Below are 25,707 nucleotides of genomic sequence, written 5' to 3'. Positions count from 1 at the left end.
TCATGCCAAACTTGTTATCCCTTGATTCAGACCAGCTTACTGAAGGTCGACAGCCTATTGATTTGCCTATTTCCAGTCATTTCTGCCACAACCATTTTCATGATCACCGTCGCTCTGGCAAATTGGGCAGCAACAAGTACGTATAACAATTCTTTCGCAACTTAACAAATTGTTATTTGATTTGGAGCAGTCTTCTTACATGTTGATTCATGTTAACGAAGCGCGTTACAATTGCAGCTATGCGACTGAATAACTCAGTGACCATGCAAACGGTAATTTCATGGATTCAAGTTGTCCACCACTGATAGCATGTCATTACCGACTATGGCAAATGACGAATGAGTCCTATCATCTACAATTGACAGCCAGTGCTAGAGAGTACCAGGATGTAATCATAAGCGAGACGAGGAGCCACAAGGCAAACAGTGAATCGGATGACACAATTGGCATAAGCTAGGACACAATTCACCTCCTGCAACAAGCGTAATCGGTACGAGAACGGCCGTAAGCGATGGCGGCAACACGCAGGCCGAAGACGGATCCAAGTCGATCCACAAACGTTTAGCAACCACGGCCTTGGACGCGGTCTCCAAAATAAGAATAGAAAGAAAATAACGTGTAACTGTGATTTTATACGTAAAACAAGTCTTTCTAAGCGCTGTGCGATGAGCTGATGAAAAGACAACCACAACAATACAGAGTAGAATGCGGATATTCAACGGTGTCGTCTTTGTGTTTTGGTTTTGTCGACGCCAACTTGACACCCTATAATTACATGCATTCACGGTAGTATAGCAAGGCTGACTGGTTTTTTTGAATGCCTTTTTTATTTTATTTTTTTATTTTAAAAAACCACAGTCACATTTGTATTAGTGATTGTCTATATCGATGTAATTGGTTTCTTCCTTTATGATAGCGTAACAACAGGATTTGTCTTTATTTATGAACTCTTGATAGCACGAGTTTACATTCATTATTGGGATACTTCAAACTTAATCTAGGCCGCTATTAGCCCAGGTTAGTTTCATACACAAAATATCTACACCGAAGTGTAATCACGGAAAGAATACATGGAACTAGGAAATTGTTCTCTAGAATTGTATGTCATGGAATTGTTGGAGAACCCGATAGAGAACGCTATGATAAATGCCACACCATCGTCTCAAGGCGACTAACTATTCACTTGCGCAAAAGTACAACATTATTTGCTTTCTAATCCCACCCAGAAGGTCTCGGCATAGGTAGGCGGAACAAAACGGTCCTAGCTTCAAATCTTGAAGACATTGTTGAGTGAGTTGACGAATCCGCACAGAAGCAGATGATAACAGGAGAAGCAACGTCATATCTATATCGATGAGAGAGGGGTGAGCTGTCCATGCAGGTAGTGAAACGCGCGACTCTATCTTCAGCTGCTTATGGTTCTCCAGACATTAAACCAATTTGAGATAAAAGATTTCATAAATATAATTTACAATTACACTTGCGCTCTACTGGAATGTTCTTTTTTTCTCTTTTGGTTCCTCTTTGCTAATTGAGAAACTACTTAGAATGTGTTCGGTATTTCTGTGGATGATGTCCGGCCTTATCAGAGGGGACGATAACAACGGAAAGAAGGACATTGTCATCGAGAAGAATATTGACATCAAGCAGGACGTCGATATCAAAGAGGGCGGCATCGACGACGATCGCCGTCAAGTCTCGAGGAGCTGGTCACGCAGTACGGGCCAGCAAACCACATGACTCCCATGATTTGAGCCTGCTCCAGCAGACCCAAACCACTCTTGTAGAGCTGCGGAAATATAGAGATGAAGCACTGCGACTCGGGTACGACGCCCCTATGGTCTTGATAAGAAGTTCAGGAAAGCTTTACCTGGAAATGCACATGGGAATCACGGTGGTCCGGTCAAAAAGAAGAAGGTTTAATATCATTGGCTGAATAGAGCGAGTGTGAGAATATCTAAGCCGAAGGTATCTAAGATAGCGAAGAACAGTTTGGACATCGGCCTTTCGGGATCTTACTACCACTAGGAAGTTTTAACGAATACTTGGGGAAAGGTAGATATGAGGTTATGTGTATAGTGACCAACTGTTATCACGTAAAGATATTTACGACCAACATGGATCGCTTCTCACCGAGGTACGTGGGGATAAGATGGGACTATGGGGTTCTGCGGCTTGAGGACACACCATTCATGATCGATTTTCACAGTCCTATGGATGTATCATGGAATACTCACCTCCTATAGAAAGCATTGACAAGCTACGTGCTTCTGTTTGGTTATTAGCGAATGAACAGGCGAATGAAGTGAGATAACCAACTTTGCGATTTGATGGCACTTGCAAGTCACTACTTTGCATGCTTGTTCCAAAAATGGCTAGGGGATTGGCCTTCGCAATTTCTGTGATGTCTAAGGTACAATTAGCTAGTTCCATCCATTCTTGACCGGCTCCTCATTGACCGTCTTCCGAGTCTTGGTAGGCTTTTGTTGCGCAGCTTCGTGCCGTCTCAACTCCTCAGGTACACGGCTGATACTGCTCTTGCTGAGCATTTGCTTGAGGTCATACATGGTATCAACATCTTCGTTTCCAAGGAATGTTATAGCCACACCACTCTTGCCTGCACGACCAGTACGACCGACTCTGTGCGTGTAGGACTCAATGGACAGCGCCATGTTGAAGTTCACAACCAGACTGACATCAGGCACGTCGATACCACGGCCAGCAAGATCTGTGGCGACCAGCACTTGTGTGTGCCCGGCACGAACGGAGTTCAATGCCTGCTCGCGCTGATCCTGGGTCTTGGAACCGTGAAGAGTGACGACGCTAAAGCCCATGCGGCTGATGTCCTTTGCAATGGCATCACAGTTTCGCTTGATATTGACGAAAACAATGATAGGAGCCTTGAATCCACCATCAACAAGGATCTCGCGTAGGCGTTTCTTTCGGCGGTCTTCTCCCGCGACAAACTCAACGCGCTGTTCAACGGTGTCGACAGCTTCACCAGCGTTACCGATGGTGACCGTTGCAGGGCGGCGCAGATATTTCTTGGCAATTCTCTCCACAATAGGAGGCATGGTAGCCGTGTACATCATTGTTTGACGGTATCGGTCCTTGCCACCAAGATGCCGCGACATGAGCTGAGCATCCTCAGCCTCCTCTGTGTCCGGCTTCTCGTTGGTGACAGGCAGAGCATCCAAAATTTTGTTCACGGGTTCCTCAAAACCCATATCAATCATTCGATCTGCTTCATCCATGATGATATAGCAACACTGCGACAAAACGAGCAAGCGTCTCTCAATGCAGTCCACAAGACGACCCGGAGTAGCGACGATGATTTCAGCACCGTTCCGCAGGGCAAACGCTTGCTCTTCGATGGCGTGACCACCAACGAGACTGACTACGGTAAATCCTAGTGGCGTGGCGAATTTTCTTGCTTCTGACTCGATCTGCTGTACCAGCTCTCGAGTAGGAGCGATAATGAGGGAATATGGACCGTCATTCTTGTTCATGTCAGTGATGGGAGGAAGTTCGGAGATGTAGACCAGTAGCGGCAGCAGGAAAGCAGCGGTTTTTCCAGAACCTGTCACAGCTACACCGATGAGGTCGCGGGCCTGGAGTGCGATCGGGATGGCCGCACGCTGGATGGGCGAAGGGTCGGTATACCCGACTTGTTCCACAATGTCAAGAATTTTTCGTGGAAGTCCCGATTCCTCCCAGCTCCGCATGGGATTTGGAATATATCCACCTTTGGTAGCAATTCCGTAATCCTCCTTGAAGATGCGCCAGTCTCGCTCCTTCATGTCGTCGAGCTTCTTCTCTGACCAGTGCTTGCCTAGGGCATTGCGGTTCGTCTTCTCCTTTGCCCGTTGCATCATTTCGAGCATCTCCTTAGCTCGTGCAGCTCCGTTTTCGGGGTCGCGTTCGATGAGAGACTGGGCATACCTCCTTGCATTCTCTTCAGTCATATCGTCGCCAAAGCCTCCTAACCGCCCTCGGCCGAAGAATGTTGGTGCGACACGCTCTGCATAGATGGGGTTGTGGTCCTGGCTGGTATCTTCGGAAGCATCCCACTCAAAGTTGAACTTCTTCTCTGTAGTGCGCTTTCGCTTCTTCAGCGCCGAGAATGTAGAGACGTTTGTTTCAGGGCCCATGTAGCGCTCTCGGAAGGAAGCTGCCTCAGCCTCTTCGGGTGCCGGTCGTTTCCTGTCGTCCTTGTCCTTATCCTTGTTGCCACCTTTCCGTCGATCGTCGCGCCTGTCGTCCGACCTGTTGTGCTCACTGCGCATGGCTCTGGGCCCGGTAGGTACCGCATTGCCGTCTCTAGGATGGCGGTCACTTCTGCCGCCTCGGTAGTCGTGTGGCCTGCTCCCGTTGGTCTGGCTTTGGCGTCCACTTTCGTTGCTCCAACCGTTACTGCGCGGGGCGGCGTCCCGGTCCTTGTCCTTCTGCTTCCGCTTCTCCTCCTCTTCTTGCTTTGCCTTCTCAGCTGCCAGTTTTTCCCGTTGGGCTTTGGGGATAAACTTGGGTTTCGAGGCAGCCTCGTCAGCAGCCTTCTTCTTGGCCAGGAGCTGTTCGATATCTATGGGAGTCTTTTTGCCATTTGCGCCGTTGGACGCGCCGTTAATCGGCGGGGCGCGCGGTGTGATGCCCATGGCTTGTTGTGTGCGAAGAACTTGCTGTGCACAACGCGTAAGGCGATGGGAAGCTGTTCCGAGAAGGATGGCGGTTTGCGACCAAGCACTACCCGAAGATGAAATGTTGCAGTTGTTCAAGTTCGTCTTTTGCAGTGCCGGGATGCAACTAACCTAGCCTAGGTTAAAGGTTAGATCTTATTGCACTTATTACAGGTATGTATCCACTGAAAGTACGGATCCGTAGAGCTCGCAAGCTGCCCAAGGGTGGCCACTGTAAGCACTGCCAATCGGGAAAGGGCCCCAGTTGTCCAGGCCTGCAAAAGATGTGGAGCCGCCCGCTGAGCCGCCAAGTCGCGCCTTGCACGCCTAAAATTTATGAGGAGTGAAGCTCCTGATTGAAGACTCAGTGCTGGACCAGGTTGGACTGAAAGAACTGGTGACAAGCCGACCTCGAATTCGCCCCATCCCATTGCCGTCAATCCATCGCCGCCTCTCCACTACGACAAGATGGCTGCGGTAGCTACCAACCGCTACATTGAGCTTGCTAAGGCGCTGCACCCTCGCCTGCAGCGATTCCTAGCCAAGTACCCGCCAACAAACATCCTCCCGGCCACGACGAGGACGAATACCGTCGCAGCCACCGACGGCGAAGTGCCCAACCCCTTCCTACCTCACAAGCACCCAGCCACCGGCAAGTGGCAAGAACCAGAGTATTCCTTGCGTCGCCAAGCAGAGCTGGTCAAGCTGGCACGGGAAGCAGGCGTTGAGGAGCTGCTGCCATTCACCAACAAGGGCACGGAGGAGCGGATACGGAAGAGAGTCGAGGAAGGTCTCAGAGTCAAGGGTACTGGTGTTGGACAGAAGGTCAAGGGTCACTTGCACGAGAGAATGCTTGCTACAAAGTATGTTGTATACCCCCTCTCCCGCCTGGCCACTTGAGATTGCAGCGCCGCCTACCAGTTGTAAGCTGTGTTGCTAACCATACTATAGGATGGAGAAGAGACGTACAGCTATCTTGGGAATGCCGAAATTGGTCAAGGAATGGCGGAAAGTAAGTCCAGTCTGCCATGTTGTGCTATCCCAACCCGGGTTACTAACATACTGCAGACAGGTACACACAAATGGTCCAAGTTCCCCAGGTAAAGGGATGTATATTTCGGGCGATTATGTTTTCGGCATATGTACAAGAGTGTATCAATATGTACAAAATCAAGAAACCATATTTTCAGGGCTTTTGGTCTTCTCCAGACACCTCCTCCTCCACGACCGGCCACTTGCTTTCACAGGAATCGTTGTGCTGCCCTAAATCACGGCTTATTAGGACTTGCTTATTGAACTGCTAATACCCACGAGCATGCGGCAAGGTGTTTATTCCTACTAGGTTCGCTCTTACGGTTTCTACGATACTGTCTCGGCATCAGGTCAAGCACGGGTCACGTGATGCATACCATGATACTCCAGGGCTCCATATCTGGTCAAGCTTTTTATGCTAATACAAGTTTATGCCAAAAAATCAAGTTTGGACCCTGAACCCCAATTACATCAACGCTGGCTTACACGCTTCCGAGACCCTCCCCCTCGGCCCAAACACCAACCCTACGTAACAACGCTACTTGTGAAGCATCTGGAGGACTTCACCATATTCCAGTCGCAAGCCGCAGCAGATTTGGTTCCAACCCCAGAATAAATTACCATGGCCCCTCCACCACTTAAAAAGGAACCCTCTCACTTCGAGGTCCTCTCCTTAACCCCCACGTCGCTCGACGGCCAGGACCCCCCCACGCAGACCAAGACGGTCAAGCAGGCGTACCGGCGGGCCCTGCTCAGGCACCACCCGGATAAGAGCCAGCAGGCCAAGGCGCAAGATGCGCCGTCGGACCCTTCTTCGTCGTCGTCGTCCTCAAAGTCAAAATCGTCAAACGGGATGCACTACACCGTAGACCAGATCACAGAGGCCTACACGGTGCTCAGCGACACGCGGCAGCGGCGCGAGTACGTGCGGTCCCTGAAGACTGAATCGCACTCGACGTCCGGGGCTTTCACCACATCATCAAATTCCTCCAGCAGCGCAAAGCAGAACTACACGTTCAACTATAGCAGCAATGGCGACAACGGCAGTAGCAGCGGCACCAAGGCCCAGTCTAACCAGCCTCAGTCCTCCACGGGCGTCGAGAGCATAGACCTGGACGACGTGGCGTGGGACGGACGCAAGCAGCTGTGGCACCACGCGTGCGGGCGGTGCGGCACGGACCGCGGGTACTGTTTCCGGGAGCTGGACCTGGACGAGGTGGGCGAGGACGGGGAGCTGATGGTGCAGTGCACGGGGTGTTCCCTGTGGCTGCGCGTGCTCTTCGACGAGGCCGAGGAGGACGGCGAGGAGGAGGAGGTTCGGGGGGACAGGGACGTCAGGTCGCAGAGGAGCGGCAGCCAGGGGGGTGGCGATCTGAGGCATACGACGAGCGGCAGCTCGGCTGGGAAGAGTGGTGGCTGGAGTTGGAAGTTCAACATCGGAATATCCCTGGGGGGCAGCGCGAGCGCGAGCGCCAGCGCCGGACGAAAGTAATGCAGACTCCTGCCTTGCCCTGGCTAGTGCATGTGACATGGTGAGTGCCGGTGGTTGCAATTATTGAAAACAGCCATCTTTTGAAATCATTGGGTATTGATGGCCAATGAGTATGTGTGTACAGTATTTTGTTACTCATGATTCAATGAGTAAGGGGCCAGGCGTTCGTCTTTGGAGGAACGGGTCTGACTCGTGCTTAAAAGGTGCGCATCGCATGACATGGTAGGCGATTCAAGCAATCATTCAGGTTCACAAACAAAGGGGAAAAGAGGGAATGCATATTGTGAAACAACGGTTTATTTTGTCCAGACAGGTTCGCATCCGAGTCTAAGAGCCGTACAGGGGTACGAAAAAGTCCTCCAACAGGTTCCCTATAGCTCATCGCTCTTCCTTCAGAAAACGAGAGAAACAAAAGTTTTCCCTCCAAAGTCTTTGTGTATTTGCCGGATGAAAAAGCATGCAGAATTCTCAACTCGAAGAGGCTCACAAGCCGCACTCCATAGACACCAGATCCCATCCATCGTTCACTCCAATGACCAATTTCTCAAGATATCATAACGTCAATACATTTACTCGGCAGCAGCCTTAGGCTCCTCTGAAGCAGCCTCGGGGGCCTTCTCAGGCTCTTGAGCAGCTGCGGCACCAGACTCAGCAGGGGCCTCAGCCTCAGAAGAAGTCCAGAGAGTCTGTCATGACAAGTTAGCATTATGATAGCTGGATATGGATTCTGAAGACCTACCAGGTTGTCACGGAGCAGCTGCATGATGAGAGTTGAGTCCTTGTAGCTCTCTTCGCTGAGAGTATCAAGTTCTGCCGTAGAGTCAGTAAGGATATCCTGAGTTGAATCCATCAAACCGTAGTACATACCGGCAATAGCGTCATCGAAAGCCTGCTTGGCAAGGTGGCAAGCCTGGTCAGGAGCGTTCAAGATCTCGTAGTAGAAGACGGAGAAGTTGAGGGCAAGACCGAGGCGGATGGGGTGAGTAGGAGGAAGCTCGGTCTGGGCAACCTCCGTGGCAGCCTTGTAGGCTTCGAGGGACAGGTCGGCGGACTCCTTGCGGCGGTCGCCAATGGCGAACTCGGCAAGGTAACGGTGGTAATCACCCTTCATCTTGTGGTAGAACACCTTGGACTCGCCAGACTTAGCGGAGGGGATCAGGTGCTTGTCCAAAACCTCGAGGATGTCATCGCAGATACGTGCGAGCTCGGCCTCGATCTTCTGGCGGTACTCCTTGATAAGGCCAACCTGAGACGAGTTGCCCTTGCTCTCCTCCTTCTGCTCGATAGAGGTGACGATTCTCCATGAGGCACGGCGGGCACCGATCACGTTCTTGTAGGCAACGGAGAGAAGGTTGCGCTCCTCAACGGTAAGGTCACGATCCTCGGAAGCGACGATCTTCATATTCTCGACCATCTCTGCACCGCAATGGTCAGTAAAGATGCTGGTCTGCCTCATACCCGAGACAGGACTCAGTTGAACATACCCTCATAGCGCTCGGCCTGCTCGGCGAGCTTGGCGAGATAGACTGCGTCCTCGTGACCCATGGCGACTGTTGTGGGTGGTAATGTTTTAGAACTGTGCGAAAGAATCTTGTGTCAGCGGGATCACTTTTGTAGAGAGGATGCTGCTGCTGCTGCGGCTGCGTGGCTGGTGTTGTGCTGTGTTGTGTGTGGTTGTTGGGCAAGTCCGATGGTGAAGTGGTGGGGCGAAAGTAAACAGTAGACTGTGGCCTAATGGTGCAATACGGTCTGCGATTCATAGATTGAAAACCAAGCTGGTCCCTCAGGCAGTCGCAAGTTGGAGAGCTGAGGCTTTGACTGAGCGCGCACCAACGATGATCGAGGCTGCGGCCAGGATGTCACGATTCATGCGATTGTAACCTCCCCGCATCGTGCCTGGTGGGGTTTGCGCCTGCCGCTAAAGCTCATGACAATATACTGCAAAGCGAAAGAGGATGAGGATGCTGTAGCACGCGCAGGCACACCCAGGCGCAACCAGTATACGGACGCGCTGATGCCGTCGAAATCCGCAAGGCCGCTCGGTGAGGGCTCACCGTTTGGGAGATGCGTGGCCCAATGGCGATGATGACGACACGGTGCTCAGGGCAGGATGTCCAGGCGGGATGCAAGCACAGGGAGGTGGATTGTTGGGATGGGGGGAAAGGTGACAGGTTATGGGGCGGGCCGTGGATGATGGTCGAACATACCTTTGTTGTGTGGTGTGTTCGGGTAGAGAGTGAACTTGTGCAGTTGGTGATGCACAAGAAGGGTGAAGCGCGTAAAGGAAGGAGTCTTGTTTTGTTTTTGGTTGTTTGGTTGTTTGAGAAAGCAAGCCAGAGATTTTGGTTTTGGGTCTGGAGTGTTTTGTGTCGAAATTGGGGGAACGTCGAGAAGCGGGCGGGCGGTGGAATCACTCAACTTGGGAATGGCGCATGGTGCATGGCGCATGGTGCATCTACCAGCTTGAGCTACCTTACACTCTCTCAAGTCCTGATGCAGGCGCGGGGCTCAAGTCACGGTCACGGTTCATGGTTCGAGTTCCCATCGCCTCAACTTAGCATTGAACTTGGCACATATCCCCCCTGGGGACCAGTGAATCAGAACCGACCACTTACTGTGATTATGTATTGACAAAGCCACCACTGGGGCGTGTGCAGCTGGAACACACAGCTAGCAACAACAACAACCATAACCACATACGAACCTAACCTAGTCTACTACAAAGACATGACGGTAAAGCCTAAGAGAGAAACAATACGCAATCAAACACGGCCACAGCCACACCTTTCAAACCCCGACGTATTGCTGCTGAACAAACACATGGTCGCACATTATCACTCCTCGATTCATTGTATATTTCCTCTCTCTCTCTCATGCTGTGCTAACTCGACTACAGCAGTCGCAGTAGTTTTAGCTCGCACGGAGTTCGGCCTGCTCGCTTTACCCCTTTGTCTCGTATATCGATCAACTTTTCCTCCAGTTGCTACATGCCACTCTGCTAATTCCATTGAGTGTTCCTTTGTCACAGCCTACTAACGCCATAATCCCTTCACTCGCTCCCCAAGGCGCCATAGCGTTATCGTATTACCCACGTTTAAAGCAACCTGCTTGCCGTAGCAAACCCAATTGAGTGTCTGCTACAATTGCCACCAATGTTCTCCATTCACTATTTATACAGAACCGCATAGTAGACATAGGATACCTTACCCAACAACGACGGGGTTATCACTTCAACTTCAACGGTCATTCAGAAATCTTGTCATATATGCATCACATGTGCAGGTATTGTCCTCTCAGGCTTAGATACCAATCATTTCTAAAATCTCGACCGTGAAACACTCGGCACTCTAGATTGGGGGCGCGAGCCATGGGCCAATTATCCAGGGACTAGGCAGTATGAACTAGCTGAAAGACACCAGGATGATCATTGCGTACTCATTGTACATAAAGCTCCACGACTCAACGATGACTCGATGCCACTGGGATGCAAATCATATGCATATGCTGGGTCTCCCCATTTTCATATGATGGCTCCAGTTTGTCGGACTCAGACCGCGGATGGGGAGGAAGTGGGCTGCATTCCAAGAAGCCCAAACGACGTCATTGTACGCTTCCGAGTGGGAGCTGGCATTGGCGGAGACCTGACAAGACCTGGATGCATAACATTAAGAGCAAGGTCGTCTGTGATTGTGACACTCCCACGGTATCATCCACATATTTGCAGCCTGTGACTATGTCTCATGCCTTAAAAAAAATTTAATTTTATAAAATGGGGGGGTTTTTTTTCTTCATATATCCGTTAGATGCACTTTCCAACATGATTTCTGGCAAGAAAGCTTCGTGGCCATTAAGAGGAGCTAACCTATCCATCGGTTTTGTGGCTATGAGTTCCCCACCCTAATAACTTTATTCACTCGTATGTACAGTAAGGGGTCTTCAGATCTCGGCAACATGTATGAAACGCGTGTCTTTGGTTTTAATGAGCCTTTCTGTGGCTATCTTGAGTCACAATGTAATACCTGATATACTTCCCAAACCATGAGATTATAAACAGCATCTTGCATCTCGCATACCTTTCGTGAGGTGGGACACGGTAACTGTCAGCTGCTCGGTCTAAGCCGGCCCGCCGCGTTACGATATGGCCTGACGTCGTTGTTATGTGGCTCCACTTTCCGCCTGGGCAAGCTCCGTCATTCGCCGAGAGCTCCCAATGCTGCACGGTGCAAACCACAAAGCTCTGGTTGCTTCTCGTCAAGTGCCTCAAACTTCACAACATCATCTCGATTGAGACTCAAATCACGTAAGTCCGCTCCCCCCCATTCGCTCTTGTCAATCCGGTGTCGGGAAAAGCCAGCACCACCTGTCAATGATAAATCGGTTCCTTTCTTCCGCGGAGGTCGTTCTTACAAGAGAAAGCACGCTGATCTGAACCACTTTGTTTATAGCTTATCGAATACCGTCATAATGTATCGTCAAACACTTGCCAAGGTCCCCGCCAGCCGCCTGGCTGCCGTCCCTTCCTATAGGGCTTTCTCCATCACCTCCCGCGCATTCGCAGCCGGCGACACTGGCTCGTTCCGCAACACCGGCACCGGACAAGGGTAAGCGAATCAACACTCTCCCCTCGCTGGTCCATGCCCTTAACCCCCCGGAACGGAACGGACGGGAATTCGGTTTCCTCTTTCTGGTTGTTTGACGTGATTGCTGACTTGAATACCTCTCTCTCAACAGTGATGCTTTCCAGAAGCGCGAGAAGGCCAACGAAGATTATGCCATCCGAGAGCGCGAGAAGGAGAAGCTCCTCGAGCTCAGGAAGAAGCTCCACGAGCAGCAAAAGCACCTCAAGACTCTGAGCGATCACATGTGAGTTTTTTCTTTCTTTCCATCGCTAGACCCCTTCAATCCCTTGCAATTTGCCGAGAAGGGGAAAACAACTGGTCAAAATGGCGGAGAAACAAATCGTTTTTGCTGATTACATACATCCTGCAGTGATGAGCTCACCAAGGAGCAAGGCGGCGAGCGCAACTAAGACGATTGCTTCGAATTCGGCAAATATCCGAGCAACTGAGCGTGTGAGATATCAGGGGCAGAGGGCAACGGCTTTCTTGTTTGGGGCTATATCCCATTGTAGTGGAAGTCAGTCAAACTGTGGCTCCGGTGTACATATATAGCTATACTTGTGCGCTTATGCAGTGAATGAGCAGCGTTTGAATCAGAAAACCCGCTATTTCTGCTTACTTATGAATATCTCGAGAAGGTTCTGATATGATGTGATTTTGTGTGTTCATATGGTCTGAGCCATTCTTTTCAACCTTGGCCAAAGACTTCGTACAGACCGAGCCACAGCAGGAGCAAGTATGACAGCCTAGCTGCACCCTTGAAGAAGAAGATTGTAATTACAACCGTTTCAGAAAGGTGCAATGGCTAGTGTTCTGAGGATTCAACAGAGTGGATCATGTTCATGTGAGAAAACACAAGGTCACTGGTGTTCCTAGTCTCATGTCTATTATCCCCTTTCCGCATCGCGGGTTATGATGCGGCCTCCTTAATGATATGTACAATCATACATATTAGAACCAGCCGGAACTCCATGATGGACTTGCCACTTTGAGTAGCCGTTGTTCATCTCATACCATCCTTGGGCCAACTGCATATTTTGGCAAATCTATCATACAGCACCTTGTGACCTTATCTCCGGCCGCCCAGATAGGAGCGATAGAAGCTCTCGGCAGCGTCTTGTTCCTGGCCACCATATTGGTTGCCGATTGTTGCACCTGCTTTTTGTGCAGCGTTAACCTTGGCTTGTAATGCCGCAGCATTCGTGTCAATCCATTGAAGTTGAGCAAGGTGGTTGTTGAGCACACGGACGATTTGGCTCAGCTAGAATAGATCAGTTAGCATGTTGACCCGGGGGTGGGAGGAAAGCGAACAAGGCGAAACTTACAGGGTCATCAGGCTTGTTGCCCTTGCTGAGTGTACCTGAGATATCATTGATCTCCTTGATCATCTTGGAGAGGTCTCTACCCATCTCATCCAAGCGATCAGTGAGCTTCTCGGCCAACTTGTACGTCTTTTCGCGTTCCTGATCCGGACCAGCCAAAGTATCCGCCCGGCCGATATCGCGCGAGAACATTTGGTCGACCTCGGCCTCGTACTTATCCAGCCAGCCCTCAAGCTCGCCTTGTGAGTCTTCTAGGTTGGAGAGAACGCGTTCAACATCACGACTCGCCCTCTCGGCCTCATACGTGTTCAGATAGAGCTCTTGAATCTTGGCCCCATTTTCGACCAGTAGGCGATCCCACGCGGCCACTTGAGCAGCTTGCTCCTTGAATTCCTTTTGGTATTTGGAAAGATCGGTGGCCCACCGGGTAATGATCTCGTCCATGGTCTTGTTCTTCAGGCGGGCCAACTGCGATGTAGGCCCGGTGGTTGAGGCCCCCAAAGCAGCGGAAGCATTTGTTGTGCCAAGAGCATTGGCAGGCTTCGCACCTCCTAGGATAGAGCTGGTCGCTGTTGTTGCGGCACCAGTTGCAACAGGTTGTGCTGAACTAGTCGCAGGCTTAACACTGCCAAATGGCGATGGCTTTTCAGCTGCAGTCGTGGAAGGTGTTGTAGCGCTGGCGCCACCGAAAAGACCTCCAGCAGCCTTGGGCGCTTCAGTCGTAGGTGTCGTGACCGCAGGCTTGTTCACACCCCCAAAAAGTCCCCCGGTCGAAGGGGCTGTAGTTGCAGGAGTCGAGGATGCGGCGCCACCAAAGAGACCGGAAGACCCGCCAGCTGTAGTGATCGGGGCACTTGAACCAACAGCAGCGGCTGGCTTGGCTTGAGCAGAATCCGCCGGCTTGCTAAATAATGACGTTGCTGATGGTGCTGCTGATGCAGTAGGTTCCGTAGCAGGGGGCTTTGCATTTGAGAATAAAGAGCCTGCAGCAGCTGTAGTTGTGGGAGTGCTGCTCGACGCAGGAGTGCCTCCAGCATTACCGAACAAGCCGGGCCCGGTCTTGGGTGCCGCTGAGCTCTGGTTGCCGAACAAACCACCGCTTGCTGGCTTCAACTCCTCTTTTCTCTGAGCACCCATCGGGGGAAGTCCTGCTGGAGTCGTAGACTTCAGCCCGAACAAAGGCTTTGCAGGAGTTGCATTCGTGGCCGAGCCAGCCGGATTCGCTGAACCAAATAGGGATGTGGACGAGGTAGACGTGGCAGAAGCAGCAGGTGCACTCGTGGCCGGAGCTGTGCTTGCCGCACCGAAGAGGGAACTCGAAGCAGTATTTGCAGCTGCTGGGGCAGCAGGCGTAGTGCTGTTGGATCCAAATAGCGACGTAGTCGTGCCGGTCTTGGATGCACCACCAAAGAGACCGCCCGGCTGGGACGCTGGTGTGCTAGATTCTGGCGCCTTGTTACTAAACAGGCCCCCTGATGGGAAAGTGCCTGCGGTCGTGGACGTAGTGTTTACAGCGCTTGAGACTGGGGTCGTTTCGGCCGGTTTGTTGTTTCCAAACATTCCACCGGACGCAGGCTGCGTGCTTCCGCCTCCAAACAAACCACCGCTGGGGGCAGATTGAGCACCACTGCCGCCGCCGAATAGTCCGCCGCCTGTTGAAGTAGGGGTGCTCGCAGCGGGTGCCGGTGTGGTCGAGGCAGCGCCAAACAAGGGCTTCTGCTCTGCAGGCTTGGACGCTGTGTTACCGAATAGACCGCCGCCGCCAGTCGACGAGGGGGTTGAGCTGGGGTTTGCGTTTGCGTTGTTAAAAGAAAAGCCAGGAGTGTTTGTCGCTTGGCCAAAGAGACTGGTGGTGGTGGTGGCAGCAGGCTTGGACGATGACCCAAACAAAGAACCCGAGGCGGGCGCAGAGGAGGTGGCAGCGTTATTCGCCTGGCCAGCAGTGCTGGAGGGCGTACCGAAGGAAAAGGCCATGATGTGTTATTTGGCTTGCAGCTCAGGAATGCGTGTGAAGTCAAGTGGCGTCAAAAATAGAAATGATCGTTGGTCAAGTCTCACAGACTTCTCATCCTTACGTCGCTAGCTTCGTAGGAGAACTAGGGTTGGGTGCGATGAAGAAGCTATCGCGTGTCGAGTTTTTGCGAATCAGAACTGAGTTGAGACCGAATTGTGCCCAGAGAAATCAAGCAGCACAATTTCAACTGCCTGGCTCACAAGGATGGCAACTTTGGACTGAATTAATCACAGTAGTGGCGGCAGTAATACATAGTATTAGACCTGATCTTTTTGCAGACGAGCAGCAATGCTAAAGCTCTGGACTCAGACGCGCCTCAGAAATTTGGAGCACAGACCACTCCAGCCTTGCGAAGCTCAACTTTAAGTTGGTGGTAGCTGAATGTCCGTTGTATGTATTGTTCTTTCACCCAATCGCGCCTAGCGTACCTGCCGCTTTTATTTGGGCTCGGCTCAGTCAACTCCCAGTCACGTGCCGTACCAGCCGGAATTAACAAAACTCTATAGCATTATATGAAGAAAACTGTAACAGCCTGCGTACTGAGCTGGCGCAGCCCAGCCGTAACACTGGCGCTCACGGTACGCAGCGCGCACGACCCATTGGCTGGGCCGCTTGTAAAACTCTGTACGGCGAACGAGAATACTGTATTCTGGCAAGTATTGATCTTGACCGCAATAGACCCCTACGTTACACCCTCGCTGCTACTTAATATCGCTGCTCTATATATATTTATGACACTTAAATTTTTAGTGCGGGAATTTCTAAAGTAAGCAAATGTTTTCACAGGGCTGTATCTCCATACTTTTAGATTATTCATAGTTTATTAAAACCTGCAAGTGCCTTGTACGGATCCATTCATCACCCCTATCACGTGACACCTTCTGGAGGTGGAAAAACTTTAAACAAGGAAACTGTTACATGCGAAGCAGTGACACATGCTCACCGTCTAATCTCCATCCCATTTCCTTGCCACATTCTCCAGAATGACCGGGCCGGAAGACTCGCCATGTCGGATCCTGGTAATGGCCTCTGGCTTCGGCTCGAACTTCCAGGCTCTCATAGATGCTATATCTACGGGGCAGCTTCGAAATAGCCGCATCATTTCTCTCGTCACGAACCGGAGAAATGCACACGCAATTGTTCGAGCGGATGAAGCAGGTAGAGCTCTCCCATGCGCGTGTATACAGCATGCAACTAATTCAGGACCAGGCATTCCTTGGGATTACTTCAATCTAATCAGTAACGGGTTTTTGCCGAAGGGAGAAACAGACGAGCAGAAAGTAGCTGAAGGCCGTCAAAGATATGATGCTGCTTTGGCCGCGAGGATTCTATCTACTGATAAGGAAAGGCCTGAGTTGATTATTCTCGCTGGTTGGATGCATGTCTTCTCAACTGCTTTCCTAGAACCTATCCAAAGGGCAGGGGTGCGGATTATCAACATCCACCCGGCACTACCCCGTAAGTTCTAAATGACCATGCTGGGTCTGGCTACTCACAATTTGCACAGGGGAATTCGATGGAGCCATGGCGATCGAGCGAGCTTTCGCAGAGTTTAAGGCTGGGCGACTAACACGCACGGGTATTATGGCCCACTACGTAATTGATGAGGTGGATAGGGGTGCTCCTATCCTGGTCAAAGAGATTGAGTGGAAGGGGGAGGAGCTGGAAGAGTTGAAGGAGAGGATGCATATCCATGAGCACGAGCTGATCGTGAAGGCAACGGCGAAGGTGGTGCAGGAGATAGTGGAGGGCAGGGGAACGTAAGCACCGAGACGCCCCAAAATCGTTGGGCCGTAGGCATATGCCATTGCAACAACCTTCGTTATGAGATTAATATGCCCCGTATAGGAGAACGTGGTCTGAGATGTTGTCTGTGAGGTGGTGGTTGTGCATGTGTAATACTGGTTTCTGGTTTTTGGGGCCCTTATCCTTGGGCAGCACCAAAGCGGCCAAAGTGTATATGTCTGGCTGAGGTGTACACAAGCTATGAGTCCTTCCCAACGCCGATCGATAGATCCGTCGGCCACGCGATGATTACGGCACAAAACATAGCTCTTTCCTCTTGTCCAACGCGTCCCTATACGCCTTCACCTACGATTCAATAACCCATTCTGGTAGACCCGCATATTCAAGTGCTAATTTCGCCACAACCCTATATCTATAGAAAATTATTTTTGCTATACTGTGAGAAATGCATTTGATGTCTACCTTATGGAGACTGAATCCAGTTCAAATGCGAACCAGATTTCGGGAGAGGTAATTTAACTGGCGCCTAGGAAGTCATCTGCATGGACCCTTGGAGAAGGTTCGCGTTGAAGCAGTGTTGATCAAGATGGCCTGTTGAATGACTCCACAGGGGGGTCTTTTGAAGGATATCCAAGGGCCAGGGTCCTTGTGGAAATGACCGCCCAGAGAGCCATCTGCAAAGGAAATCTACAGTCCAGGTGTTGTATCGCACTCTATGCCGCCTAGTTGGTTACTATGACTTCTAAAGCACAGGGCGTATCTCAGGCTGGACCCCGGTCTGGCTCAGGCTTAAAGCAGCGTTGCTCAGGGTCCGGCTTTGGCACCAAGGTGGGCACAGACATTCCACTTCGCTGGTAGCCACGGTAGCTTAGCTACGGATGCGTGTGGAATACAGCGCGTACAGTACAGCTACCGGTATATATCCAAAGTGATTATGCTTGCTTCTGACTTGTATTAAATAAGCTGGCCGTCTGGGTACCACTGCACATCCATATTCCAAGAACTGTGCAAATGCAATGCGCTGGAAGCCCACGAGAGGCGAAATCGATAATTATTTATGAACAAGACAAACTACCATGGGCCGCTTGTTTAAGCTCACGTCGAATGATCTTTTGCAGGCAAACAGCGCAGCTGAATCGGACTCTGTTTTGAACTCCCAAGCATTTGGCATTTTGGCATATGGCCCTGAGGGCCAGGGTGCGTTGCTATCCAAAGTAGTCTAAGGCTATGTTAGTGCAGCTCTGAGTACAGGTGGGTGTCAAACACAGGCTCGGCAGGTTGCACCTCACTGTATGTAATATTTGTGTGATTGACTGGATGTAGACCTAACTAGTCTAGACTTTTCGATCAACGTCCAACCAATAAGTCACCAAATGAGAAACAATTCTCACGGAGCAACCGGCTGGAGTACATTGACGATCTTTGCAGTTTTGCCAGGTTTCTTTTGCTGTACCTCATTTCCTCCAAACACCTTGCCATACTGCGAAGGCATAGACGGGTCTGGACTTCGGGACCAAGTCCCACAGCGGAGCGCTTCGAGCGGGCTAGGCTAGGCTACTCCAAGTCCCTCAAGGCAAGACACAGGAGAGCAGCACGACGTCAGGGCTATCTATGCTCTCTCCGGCCAGTGTCACAATTTCTAATCTCTAGTTCTTAACCACACCAGCTGTTCAGCCCTGCCGCGACACAATCTCAAGCTCACTGCGACTACTTTGCAACATGTCGGACGACAGAAGGAGATCAGTAAGCCTTGATGCCCCTGAGCGCCGCGGCATTCAGGACCCTGGCGCACATGAATTGAGTATGTACTGGCTCGATTCAAACTGGTGATGCATCACCACGGGCGCAGAAAAGCAAAGCTGACAGCTATCAACCCAGCCTCCGACTCAGACGATCATTTCTCCGACGCTCAATCAGCTCGTGCAGAAACCCCTGCCGCGCCAGCTTCTCCCCTCCCCAAGTTGAGAGTGGAAAAGGTAGACGACGAGCCATCGTACGGCGAGGTACCAGGCACCGAGGCTTACGAGAAACGGACTGGTGATGCCACTCCTGACGAGATCGCCATCATCCCGGATTCTAACACGGATGCGGAACCAACGTCCCCAGCCGAGCCACACACGCCAGGCGGGCAACCTATTCCCAAGACTGTCGTCGACGAGACGGTCGATGCACCTGGTTCCAAGACGCATCATTTTAATCAAGACGTCCACAAAGCGGATGCTGCTCCGGATTATGTGAGAAAACCAGACGGTACCGGCGAGGCTAACCCTGTGCCCGCCTCGTTAGAAACCACTGGACAAGCACCTGGTACGACAGCCAAGTCCTCCTGAGTCTCCTCATCGATTGACCCTGTCCCCGCAGATGCTGCGCCTCTCTCTCCTTCTCTCAAATCACCGACAAAACACCGGAGGAAATCGTCGGCTGCAAGGTCAACCGATGGTGCATTAAGTCAGGGGAGCAATGAGGTCGACGACGGGGAGGATGATTTCGGTGGCGACGACTTTGACGAATTCGAAGAAGGTGATGAGGATGCCGACTTTGACGATTTTGACGATGGATTTCAAGAGGCCGAGGCGGAGACGCCAGCACCTACCCAGGTGGCTGCTCCGCCTTCCGTTTCTACACCCTCATTTGTGAGTCTATACACCCCCATGATGACTACGCTATCAATGCTGACCATGTTCTCTTCATAGCCTATATTAGACCTGGATGGTCTCGACTCCGAAGACATATTAGCCGCTACAGAGCCTTACCTGGACGCACTGTTTCCACCTGATCTTGCGGATTTACCAATACTACCCTCACCTCCCATGGAGAACCCTATTTTCTTTAACCCGCGAAGCGCATCTCTATGGTCACAGCTCGCAGCGCCGCCACCTCTTCAACCGCCGGACTGGATTCGGTCACGCATACGCAGACTGTTCCTAGTATCTCTAGGCGTGCCTGTGGACCTCGACGAGATACTGCCAGCATCCAAACAGAAGAAACTGGTGCTACCTTCTTTACATCGCGTCACATCAAATGGATCATTACGGGCATCAAGCGAGTCTCGTTCCGTGTCGCGGTTACGCAAAGAGGGCACCAATGATTCTACCGCTTCATTAGACTCACAAGGCAAGGAAAAACCACGCTCCCCCTCGAAGCGACGGAAGGGACCTGCACCCGAACCCGCTCTTGACCTCGTAGCAGCCAAGCAGTTTTGCACTACCACGGACGAGGCTCTGGGTGGTATGACGGACGAGGAACTACGAACCCATGTCAATAAGCTAGAGGAGATGGAGAACCTAGCTAAGGACGTCCTCGAGTACTGGAAGAAGAAGACAGACGAGAAGATCGGGGACAGAGAAGCATTTGAGGGTGTAATAGAGAACTTGGTCAAGCATGCTCGCAAGACAAGAAAATAGGTTTAATTATATGAGGGTCCCCAAGGTCCTTGATGCTACCTAGCAAGGACCACGAATTCCTTTCCATTCACCACCGGTTCGTCTGACATTTCTAAATCAGTCCAAATGAGAAAACAATAGTTTGCGGGTCTTTTCGCAGGGTCCAGTTCTAGAGTTCTAAATTTCATGCATTCGGAGTTCGGACTCAAATATGCTGATGGCCGTCGGCTCGGTGTATTTACTCGGGATTGCATTTGGGTAACTACGGCAAAGTGTCACGTAACATGAAAAGAAATTAGCGTCGATCAACATGGGCCATTGCTTGCAACACGAAGCGATCTAGACTAGACTTAACTTCTTGAGCATGTATGGAAATACGGCTACTGCACGATGAACTTTGACGTGCTTCCAGGTTTGTTCCAACATGACACTTCCTTGCTGTAAGTACATCGACCTTACTCTAGATGGGCTAACGCACCGGCTGCTCAAGGTGGAAGGAGGGGTAGATAAAATATGTTGGAACCTTTACTTGGGTGTTAAAGATTTAAAAATTAATTTCACCCCGCGATGCAACGTACTCTAAATCAGCTCATGGCGGGCCAGTTATGCCAATCCAGCTCGAGGCACACCGCTTGAGGCCCAGGATGCGCAGGATACTTGGCGCCATTGAAGCGCGGCTCGGCTACCGCGCCGGCGTGTAGCAGGGGTAGATGCATGAAGGCCGTGCCCGTGATAGGGATACATTTTTTTTTCCCTTCCCGTCGGCTGGCTCCAGTCCAACTGTTTGACTCTATTGCCCAGTGACGGTTGACAACGAGCACGAATAGGCGTGTTGTAATGCAAATCTAGGTTGTTTTTGGATGCACTGGGACCCTTTGCTTTGCCTGTCAGCCCCTCCTTCCTTCTTTCGGGGCCCCTCTTGTATTATTATCGTATTTCTATTTGTATAGTGCTTCACCTTCCTCACCTGTTCCCCATGACGCTCCGTCAACTTAGCCGCCTGGAGTCTATTTCCAGAGTCTCCCTAGCAACTACAGCGCTGCAGTGTACGAAGAGATACCCGCGCACGGCAGTGATCGCTGCTTCGAAGCATTTAAGAAATTTCCAAACAGAGTCGGCCTCAATTGCACTTAGGCGAGTTCAATCCTTCAAAGCAGCACCTTCCCAGCTCGGCAGGCGGCGGGACTAACTCGAAGACCTTATTATGTAGTCGGACCCCACGTCCCCTCAGTGCCGCCACTATTACCACCACCACCACTACTACCACTGCCACTTCACTTCTTACTTCAGCTGCTTCACATCGACCTTTGCTTTCTTCCTTGGACCACACCCGGATCCACAATCGTAGAAACCCTCCCGTCAGACATTGTTCCTACCGAAGGCAAAACAGCATGTGCAGACTTGCCGGCGGCGATATCGAGCACACGGGCGGTGCAAACCCGGATCCTACCCAGGGTCGCGAACTCTTGCCCACCAATGTCATCCCGAAACACTACCACGTAACACTAGAGCCCGATTTTGAGAAGTTCACATTCAAGGGAACCGTCTCTATCGAGTTCGATGTTAAGGAAGAGAGCAAATCAGTTTCACTGCATTCGCTGGAGATCGACATCCACAGCGCCCACATCAAGGACGGTGACAAGATCGTGACGTAAGTGGAATTCGGTTTAAATTGACATAGCCGTTCTGTTGTATGCTAATGCTAGTACACAGCTCCTCATCCGCGATCACATACGATGAGTCCAAGCAGGTTTCCAAGATCGACCTAAAGGATGCGCTGCCTGCGGGCGGCAATGCCACTCTGGAGGTCAAGTTCACTGGCCAGCTTAACGACCAGATGGCCGGTTTCTACCGTTCAACATACAAGAAGCCTGACGGGACCGAGGGTATTCTGGCCACAAGTCAGATGGAGGCCAACGATTGCCGCCGTGCGTTCCCATGCTTCGACGAGCCTCTGCACAAGGCCCTTTTCACCGTCACCCTCATTGCAGACAAGCACCTCACGTGTTTGAGCAACATGGATGTTGAATCTGAGTCTGAGGTCACCTCGGAATTCACTGGCGCAACCAAGAAGGCTGTCAAATTCAACCCCACTCCGTTGATGTCTACTTACCTGGTCGCCTTCATCATCGGCGAACTGAACTACATTGAGACCAAGAAATTCCGAGTACCGATCCGAGTCTATGCCCCGCCGAGCTCAGACATTGAGCATGGTCAATTCTCCCTCGAACTTGCTGCTCGAACTCTCGAGTACTACGAGAAGATCTTCGGTGCCGAATTTCCTCTACCCAAGATGGACATGGTTGCCATTCCAGATTTTGCTGCCGGAGCCATGGAGAACTGGGGTCTTATCACCTACCGAGTTGTTGATCTCCTCTATGACGAGAAGACAAGCGGTGCAGCTATGAAGGAGCGAGTCGCCGAGGTCGTGCAACACGAGTTGGCCCACCAGTGGTTCGGAAACTTGGTCACCATGGACTGGTGGGAGGGTCTCTGGCTCAATGAGGGTTTCGCAACATTGATGAGCTGGCTGAGCTGCAACTACTTCTACCCTGAATGGAAGGTTTGGGAGAACTATGTTACAGACAACCTACAGAGCGCTCTGGGACTGGACTCGCTTCGCAGCAGTCATCCTATTGAGGTTCCCGTCAAGCGCGCTAGCGAAGTCGATCAGATTTTCGACGCCATCTCGTACTCGAAAGGGTCATGTGTCCTTCGTATGATCTCCACCTATCTTGGAGAGGAGATTTTCTTGGATGGTGTGAGACGTTACATCAAGAAGCACGCCTACGGCAATACTCGGACGGAGGACCTGTGGGCAGCTCTTGAGGAGGCCAGTGGCAAGCCTGTCAAGGACATCATGTCGATTTGGACCAAGAACGTCGGTTACCCTGTCGTACAAGTCACGGAGAACGATGACAAATCAATCCACGTCAAGCAGAACCGTTTCCTAAGGACGGGTGACGTGAAGCCAGAAGAGGATCAGGTCTTGTATCCTGTCTTCCTGGGCCTGCGGACAAAGGATGGCATCGACGAGGAGATTACGCTATCCAAGAGGGAAGACAACTTCCCAGTGAATGATCTGGACTTCTTCAAACTCAATGCCAACCACACCAGCATCTACCGAACCTCATACTCCCCCGAGCGTCTCAAGAAGCTTGGTGAGGCTGCCAAACAAGGCCTGTTGAGCGTCGAGGATCGTGCTGGTATGATCGCCGACGCCGGAGCTCTGGCTGTCTCGGGGTATCAGAAGACATCTGGAGTGTTGAACCTGCTGAAGGGATTCGACACTGAAGACTCCTTCGTGGTTTGGAGCGAGATCATTGCCCGTGTGGCTACAGTCCAGTCCGCTTGGACCTTTGAGGACAAGTCAGTGAAGGACGGTCTTGAGGCTTTCGTCAAAGACCTTGTCAGTGAGAGAGCCCACAAGCTCGGATGGAACTTTAGCGACAAGGATGGCCACGTTGAGCAACAGTTCAAGGCCATGGTCTTCGGTGCCGCTGGCATGGCTGGTGACAAACAAATCGTCACCGCTGCCAAAGATATGTTCAGCAAGTACGCGGCTGGTGATAAGTCGGCTATTCACCCAAATATCCGTGGGAGTGTCTTCGGCATGGCCTTGAAGTATGGTGGAAAAGAGGAGTACGAAGCAATTCTGGGCTTATTCAGGAACTCTACCAACAGTGACGAGCGCAACACAGCTCTGCGAAGCTTGGGTCGCGCCAAGGACCCCGAATTGATTCAGCGCACCCTTGACATCATCCTTTCAGGCGAAGTCAAGAGTCAAGACTTGTACCTTCCTGCAAGCGGTCTTCGCACCCACACCGAGGGTATCGAGGCTCTGTTCAAGTGGATGACGGACAAGTGGCCCGATCTCTCCAAGCGTCTGAATGGCAATGCCAACATTCTTGGCAGTATGGTCACTATCTGCACCAGCAGCTTCGCCAAGCAGGAGCAACTTGACAAGGTTGATGCTTTCTTCAAGGATATCGACACTAAGATGTTTGTCCAGCCCCTTGCCCAAAGCAAGGATGCGATCAGGAGTAAGATCGCGTGGGTGGGCCGTGATCGGGATGATGTCGCTGCCTGGGTCAAGGATAACGGGTACTGACTGAGCAAAGCTCAGCTGTAACGCAATGCAATAAGCAGTGTAAGCGCTATGCTCTTCACTGACGTGAACGAGAATTGGGAAATTGGCATATTGCCCGGTACGGAAACAGAGATGAAGACATCCGAACAATTGCATGTCCGTATTGAGTCTGCATATCCAGATGCAGGCCATATCCCGAGCAAATAGAGTGGGCAAGATTCAAATCATGGGGGAAATAGTAAAATTCCAGATACCATCTCTACTTCTACAGTTTTTCGGATGCTGGTGCAATGTTTGCCCTCTCAATCGTCGCCCCGCTTGGTTCGTGTGAGTAAGTTATTAGTCAAAAGGTGTGAAGCGGCTCAATTGACACTGCTTTCTCGGCTTCTACAACCATTAACACGGTTATAAATATATGCAACAAGAGCAAATATTATGAGCATCTTACAACTTACACAACAGTTATCGAGTGGAAAATCGGCCTAGTTCATATGAGCAGCTAGATCGAAGGGCTGTTGGAGTTGCGCCTGGGCAATGGACTATAATTTAATTGGCCGGGAAAGCTGGGTTTTGATTCGACCACGCCATTTTAATCACCGGGGATGATCGGGATGTGATTCTAGATAAACGCTTAAGAGTCTCGTACTTTTGTGATTCACGGATGCGGCCGACCACCTTACACGACCGGGCCACAAACTTTTCAAGGTGCACACCAGTGACACACGGTCAGGATCAACAAAAACAATTCCAGAGGGATGGGGGTTTGCCTGAAACAACAGCGTCCCTCCTCCCTCGTCCCACGGATCTTCTTCCTTTACCTGGAGCTGGTGATGATTACCGACGGCATCACAATAACCTACGCCAACCGCCTTCCTGGCCTTCACTCCCTCGGGTCCCGGTCGACGTCCCGTCCATCTTTTGCATTTGCCTCTTCAGCATGCTGCTGTCCAGCCCCGCCAAACAAGCGCCTGCTGCAGCTGCACATCGGCGCCCTGGTGCTGCCGACCTCACGCACTGGTACCTCATCGCCGTTGCCATGGCAGTTAGGCACCGTGGTGAACTAGGCGATTCAATACTCGTCAAAAGTTTCAATGTGGTCTTCCCCTGTATTCACAGGCATAGCCAGAGTTCACGCAGCTAGTCTAGGGAATTCGAGCACCTACAAGTGTGAGTTTGGTCGCCCATTATATCCCGTATTATATCCTCGCTCTATAATCATGGTAATTACTAACATCTAGTGACCTTCAAGGCCATGCAGCATTACACCACTGAGGCCCACTAGTAAGAAGTTATAGTCATTGTGGATCTTCGGGCCTACCAATTGATAACTATCGAT

The 25,707-nt window shown here is 51.2% G+C and overlaps 9 protein-coding genes across 9 annotated transcripts; 6 read left to right on the top strand and 3 right to left on the bottom strand.

Annotated features, from left to right (window-relative positions):
• Positions 1-858: 858 nt before the first annotated feature.
• On the bottom strand, positions 859-4,151 carry BKA67DRAFT_594087 (pre-mRNA-splicing ATP-dependent RNA helicase prp28; the record flags this gene model as incomplete). The annotated part of the gene is made up of 2 exons (XM_046105016.1): positions 859-901; positions 2,566-4,151. 2 exons carry the CDS (start codon positions 4,149-4,151, stop codon positions 859-861), a joined length of 1,629 nt encoding a protein of 542 aa, XP_045955037.1.
• A 990-nt stretch (positions 4,152-5,141) lies between these two features.
• Positions 5,142-5,777, top strand: BKA67DRAFT_538558 (uncharacterized protein; the record flags this gene model as incomplete). Its single annotated transcript, XM_046100485.1, has 3 exons — positions 5,142-5,536; positions 5,625-5,685; positions 5,742-5,777. The coding sequence occupies 3 exons, from the start codon at positions 5,142-5,144 to the stop codon at positions 5,775-5,777; spliced, it is 492 nt and encodes a 163-aa protein (XP_045955036.1).
• A 550-nt stretch (positions 5,778-6,327) lies between these two features.
• On the top strand, positions 6,328-7,197 carry BKA67DRAFT_661495 (uncharacterized protein; the record flags this gene model as incomplete). Its single annotated transcript, XM_046107823.1, has 1 exon — positions 6,328-7,197. One exon carries the CDS (start codon positions 6,328-6,330, stop codon positions 7,195-7,197), a length of 870 nt encoding a protein of 289 aa, XP_045955035.1.
• Positions 7,198-7,766: 569 nt separating this feature from the next.
• Positions 7,767-8,742, bottom strand: BKA67DRAFT_522190 (putative 14-3-3 family protein ArtA; the record flags this gene model as incomplete). Its single annotated transcript, XM_046098351.1, has 4 exons — positions 7,767-7,883; positions 7,937-8,007; positions 8,065-8,613; positions 8,682-8,742. 4 exons carry the CDS (start codon positions 8,740-8,742, stop codon positions 7,767-7,769), a joined length of 798 nt encoding a protein of 265 aa, XP_045955034.1.
• Positions 8,743-11,474: 2,732 nt separating this feature from the next.
• Positions 11,475-12,434, top strand: BKA67DRAFT_575105 (mitochondrial ATPase inhibitor, IATP-domain-containing protein). The gene is made up of 3 exons (XM_046103471.1): positions 11,475-11,798; positions 11,929-12,060; positions 12,187-12,434. The coding sequence occupies exons 1-3, from the start codon at positions 11,662-11,664 to the stop codon at positions 12,224-12,226; spliced, it is 309 nt and encodes a 102-aa protein (XP_045955033.1). The 5' UTR covers positions 11,475-11,661; the 3' UTR covers positions 12,227-12,434.
• Positions 12,435-12,885: 451 nt separating this feature from the next.
• BKA67DRAFT_538554 (Nsp1-like C-terminal region-domain-containing protein) lies at positions 12,886-15,112 on the bottom strand (the record flags this gene model as incomplete). The annotated part of the gene is made up of 2 exons (XM_046100484.1): positions 12,886-13,077; positions 13,142-15,112. 2 exons carry the CDS (start codon positions 15,110-15,112, stop codon positions 12,886-12,888), a joined length of 2,163 nt encoding a protein of 720 aa, XP_045955032.1.
• Positions 15,113-16,135: 1,023 nt separating this feature from the next.
• BKA67DRAFT_661491 (formyl transferase) lies at positions 16,136-16,916 on the top strand (the record flags this gene model as incomplete). The annotated part of the gene is made up of 3 exons (XM_046107822.1): positions 16,136-16,310; positions 16,362-16,610; positions 16,660-16,916. The coding sequence occupies 3 exons, from the start codon at positions 16,136-16,138 to the stop codon at positions 16,914-16,916; spliced, it is 681 nt and encodes a 226-aa protein (XP_045955031.1).
• Positions 16,917-18,617: 1,701 nt separating this feature from the next.
• BKA67DRAFT_661490 (uncharacterized protein) lies at positions 18,618-20,302 on the top strand (the record flags this gene model as incomplete). The annotated part of the gene is made up of 4 exons (XM_046107821.1): positions 18,618-18,699; positions 18,777-19,205; positions 19,260-19,531; positions 19,592-20,302. 4 exons carry the CDS (start codon positions 18,618-18,620, stop codon positions 20,300-20,302), a joined length of 1,494 nt encoding a protein of 497 aa, XP_045955030.1.
• A 1,370-nt stretch (positions 20,303-21,672) lies between these two features.
• BKA67DRAFT_661489 (aminopeptidase 2) lies at positions 21,673-24,392 on the top strand (the record flags this gene model as incomplete). Its single annotated transcript, XM_046107820.1, has 2 exons — positions 21,673-21,932; positions 21,995-24,392. 2 exons carry the CDS (start codon positions 21,673-21,675, stop codon positions 24,390-24,392), a joined length of 2,658 nt encoding a protein of 885 aa, XP_045955029.1.
• Positions 24,393-25,707: the final 1,315 nt, after the last annotated feature.

This window comes from Truncatella angustata (genome assembly GCF_020726525.1).
Source record: "Truncatella angustata strain MPI-SDFR-AT-0073 chromosome Unknown BKA67scaffold_7, whole genome shotgun sequence".
NCBI lineage: Eukaryota > Fungi > Ascomycota > Sordariomycetes > Amphisphaeriales > Sporocadaceae > Truncatella > Truncatella angustata.
This window is presented reverse-complemented; position numbering and strand designations above follow the sequence as displayed.

Bases quoted from the DNA above. Each gene is read 5' to 3' on its own strand.
- BKA67DRAFT_575105 (XM_046103471.1), top strand. From the start codon at position 11,662: ATGTATCGTCAAACACTTGCCAAGGTCCCCGCCAGCCGCCTGGCTGCC. The intron at 11,799-11,928 runs GTAAGCGAATCA...CTCTCTCAACAG, and splicing joins AACACCGGCACCGGACAAGG to TGATGCTTTCCAGAAGCGCG. The intron at 12,061-12,186 runs GTGAGTTTTTTC...TACATCCTGCAG, and splicing joins AAGACTCTGAGCGATCACAT to TGATGAGCTCACCAAGGAGC.